Source organism: Coenobita brevimanus, chromosome 74 (genome assembly GCF_032717465.1).
Source record: "Coenobita brevimanus isolate Jiangsu-jjx chromosome 74, ASM3271746v2, whole genome shotgun sequence".
NCBI classification, from domain to species: domain Eukaryota; kingdom Metazoa; phylum Arthropoda; class Malacostraca; order Decapoda; family Coenobitidae; genus Coenobita; species Coenobita brevimanus.
This window is the reverse complement of record NC_137027.1, coordinates 24,654,442-24,658,370: the sequence shown is the minus strand read 5'-3', so window position 1 is coordinate 24,658,370 and position 3,929 is coordinate 24,654,442. Positions and strand designations below refer to the sequence as shown.

The 3,929-nt window shown below is 44.2% G+C and overlaps 1 protein-coding gene across 1 annotated transcript; it reads left to right on the top strand.

Annotated features, from left to right (window-relative positions):
• Nucleotides 1-2,346: 2,346 nt before the first annotated feature.
• LOC145407804 (uncharacterized) lies at nt 2,347-3,591 on the top strand. Its single transcript, XM_080278664.1, has 2 exons — nt 2,347-2,351; nt 2,718-3,591. The coding sequence occupies exons 1-2, from the start codon at nt 2,347-2,349 to the stop codon at nt 3,589-3,591; spliced, it is 879 nt and encodes a 292-aa protein (XP_080134790.1).
• Nucleotides 3,592-3,929: the final 338 nt, after the last annotated feature.

The following is a 3,929-nucleotide window of genomic DNA, read 5'->3' as shown; positions in this document are numbered from 1 at the left end:
TTTTACAATGCAGACTTTTCGTTCATTTACTGCCAGTGCAAAACTTTACTTTCCTAAGTTTGATTTGACGCACATTTTTTACAAGCATACATAGTGTTCTAACTTCCAGCATATTGTCGTGTGTCGTAAATGGTAGTCGTTCCTACGCCATTGTTACTAACTTTACTCAACCTTTTAGCACCTTTTCCCAGGTATGTCTAATTTCCACCTGACGTTAAGAATTCCGTAATTGCTTTTCCTGCCACTCACGCTTTCATGGAACAATAAGGTTACCTACATACAAGGGGGAATCGATAGGACCGAGGATTGTAAACAATGAGCATACACCTAGACAGTCACATGGTGGTGTAAGGAGTTATGGCACTCCTGCTGGATGTGGCCCTATACGGTATGAAATCAGTCAGTAGCTAGTCAAAGACCTCTTGTAAAAAGGGGAAACAAAAATTTAGTGACTGAATGGGTGGCTGTGAATGTGTAGTCCAGCATCTTATAGATGTGAACAAAATATGCAACGTCTGGCTTGCAATAACCATTTAAGAGCAAATGCCCAATCCTTGAAGCATTGTCTGAGCCATAAAAAATAAAAAAACAAAACAATCGTGAATACAACCCCCTCACAGAGCATTCCGTCCCCTTACTGTATGGCCACAACGTGGTTATTGCAAGCAAGGGCTGCATACATGTTTACTTATGTAATCATCCACCTGTGTGCCACATATCCTTCCAACATATACAGTGAGGAACCCTTCTCTTTGAACTCTGGAAGCCCCCATTACCGATGTTGGAACCGATATATATCATGGCACACAGTGTTGGGTTGTGTGTGCTGTAAAAGTGATTTACCCGACCATCCACTCATCCCCAATCCCTCAAAACCCCGCTAGTAGTAAAGGGACTTGGGGCCATGCTACACAACAGTATAACTGCAACTAATTCAGCACGAAATTTATAAAGTTTATTTTTAAGATCCAGACTTTTCGTTCATATACTGCCAGCGCAAAACTTTAATCTCCTGTCAGATTTGGTGCTTGTTTTTTTACATGTAAACCAGTACTTAGCACTCTAACTTCCACACAGGGGAATTGATGGGGCCGAAGTTCATAAACAACGAGTAATGCCAACACCTCATGGTCGATTGGTATGGGTGATTGAAACGGAAACCATAGCAATAATATACACGAGTAACTGAAACAACTGGCCAAACCACAGGCTATAAAAATCTGTCCACTGTGCATCAATTACAGTACAAACATCATAATAATAATCAGTCAATAATCATATGCATACAGTAAGTCACTGGGGTGTCTTTTAGGTGGCTTAGGAGGCTTGCTAAGAATCACGTCAAGAAATCACCACAGCCACAAAGAAGAAAAACCACTTTGACTGAACTAACGCCAGACATTGCTAAACTGAGACAAACATTGTACCGGCAGTCAAAGGCATCAAAAATAACATAGGGAACCATTCTGTCACAAAATTCTTGCAGTATATCTATCTAGCTAACACTTACTGCAATCTCTCTACTATCTATGTGTATCTGTGTAATGTTTATCTATCAGTGTACTTGTCTATCTATCTATCATCTTGAAATAATGCTGAGCTGAGACAACAGCTTAGCAAGGAGACATGCTAATCATGAAGATGTGCAGTGGAAAGATTTCAAAACTATCTGATGTTGGTAGACCTGGGAATTTTACTTATTGTACTCTTGTTACTGTAACCTGGCATAGAATAAGCATCTAAGCAATAGTTTATCAAGTAGAATGCTAGTCACGAAGAAGTGCAATGAGATAGATGTAGACCTGTAGTACTGTGTTATTCTACCACTGAGATACATGAAAAAAGCTGGTGAATGGACAAATCCTGGGCCAAGTTAAGGTGCAAGAACTATGATAATTGAACACAGACTAATATAAATAAATAAGTTAAAAATAAAGTTCAATCATTAGACTCCAGTGCATCACTCTCAGTTGAATAAAACCATCTGCTGTTAGTTGGAATAAAGACAGTTCCTCTCCCACTAACAAACATCTGAGTTAAGAACTATTGTTGTTGAGATTAAAGACTTACCAGCTTGAGATTTCATCAGGCTTTGTGGTTGCCAGTCTGACAGTGCCAGGGATTGACTCCTGGCACTGCATCATCCTATCCCATCATCAATCATCGTTGTCGTCGTCATTGTCGTTGATTGGCAAGTAAAATCAGCACCTAGCTTAAATTGATTGGCCTTGTATACTCTAGTGGTGGAATGGTCTAGTTATGGACCCTAGCACTGCCACTGATCATAATCTATAATCATCATTAGGCATAATTATCATCAGTCCTAACTCCTTTTCCCATCCAACGATGGTGTGAGGAATTCTATATTAAGATATCGTAGGGGGGCAACTTTTATACTCTGTCCAGCTCAACTTGGCTTAAAAGTGATCTGGAAAGGATGCAGAACCACATTATTGCTATCATTGTCTTACTCTGCTTCTGAGTAATGAAATTGGACTGCCAAAGACAAAACTCTCAGGCAAGTCAAGGTGGATGAACCAAAAAATTTCTAACTCACATTTCACATGGGTGGTAGTAGCTGTAGTTGTACTAGTACTAAAAGTAGGATGAGCAGCTGAGGACTGATGGCCTAGGAGAACCTCTTCATAGCAGTCTGAAGTATTTCCACAGAGTTTGTGGGCTATTGTATGAGAGATAACACCGAAACACTGAACCAGCACCACCAACCCCACACCCAGTGGCAGCACTAACACAGCAGCTGCAGGAATAGGAACAGCAACAGCAGGAACAGGAACAGCAACAGCAGGAATAGGAACAGCTACAGGAACACCAGGAGCTGGAAACCAACATCAGGAACTGGAACAGCAACATCAGGAACTGGAACAGCAACATCAGGAACTGGAACAGCAACATCAGGAACTGGAACAGCAACAGCAGGAAAGGGAACAGCAACAGCAGGAAAGGGAACAGCAACAGCAGGAAAGGGAACAGCAACAGCAGGAAAGGGAACAGCAGCAGCAGGAACGGGAACAGCAGCAGCAGGAACGGGAACAGCAGCAGCAGGAACGGGAACAGCAGCAGCAGGAAAGGGAACAGCAGCAGCAGGAAAGGGAACAGCAGCAGCAGGAACGGGAACAGCAGCAGCAGGAACGGGAACAGCAGCAGCAGGAACGGGAACAGCAGCAGCAGGAACGGGAACAGCAGCAGCAGGAACGGGAACAGCAGCAGCAGGAACGGGAACAGCAGCAGCAGGAACGGGAACAGCAGCAGCAGGAACGGGAACAGCAGCAGCAGGAACGGGAACAGCAGCAGCAGGAACGGGAACAGCAGCAGCAGGAACGGGAACAGCAGCAGCAGGAACGGGAACAGCAGCAGCAGGAACGGGAACAGCAGCAGCAGGAACGGGAACAGCAGCAGCAGGAACGGGAACAGCAGCAGCAGGAACGGGAACAGCAGCAGCAGGAACAGCAACAGCAGCAGCAGGAACGGGAACAGCAGCAGCAGGAACAGCAACAGCAGCAGCAGGAACAGCAACAGCAGCAGCAGGAACAGCATCAACTACAGTTGTACGAGTGGCACAGTGGGCCCTGAAAATATGGTACCAAACTTTTTAGGAGATAATCTCAGGTTTGTTGATAATTGAACCCTTTGTGTGTGGAGGAGTTCATTACAGATCTTAATTAACCCCTAGTGAATTGGTGCTGGAGTGGTACTAATAGGATTCGGGGGGGGGGGGGCTGCCTGATCACATTTACAGAGAATGGTGGACTATAGAACGGTAACTCGGCCTGCAGTCCACTGGGTTAATGTTCTGATGTGCCTGGGGCTGCAACTACTACAACTACTAATACACATGACATAAGATGAAGAAATCCATTTTACATCATCTGCCCGGCTCAGTTCCCTGGTTATAATCCCTCAAGTACTTC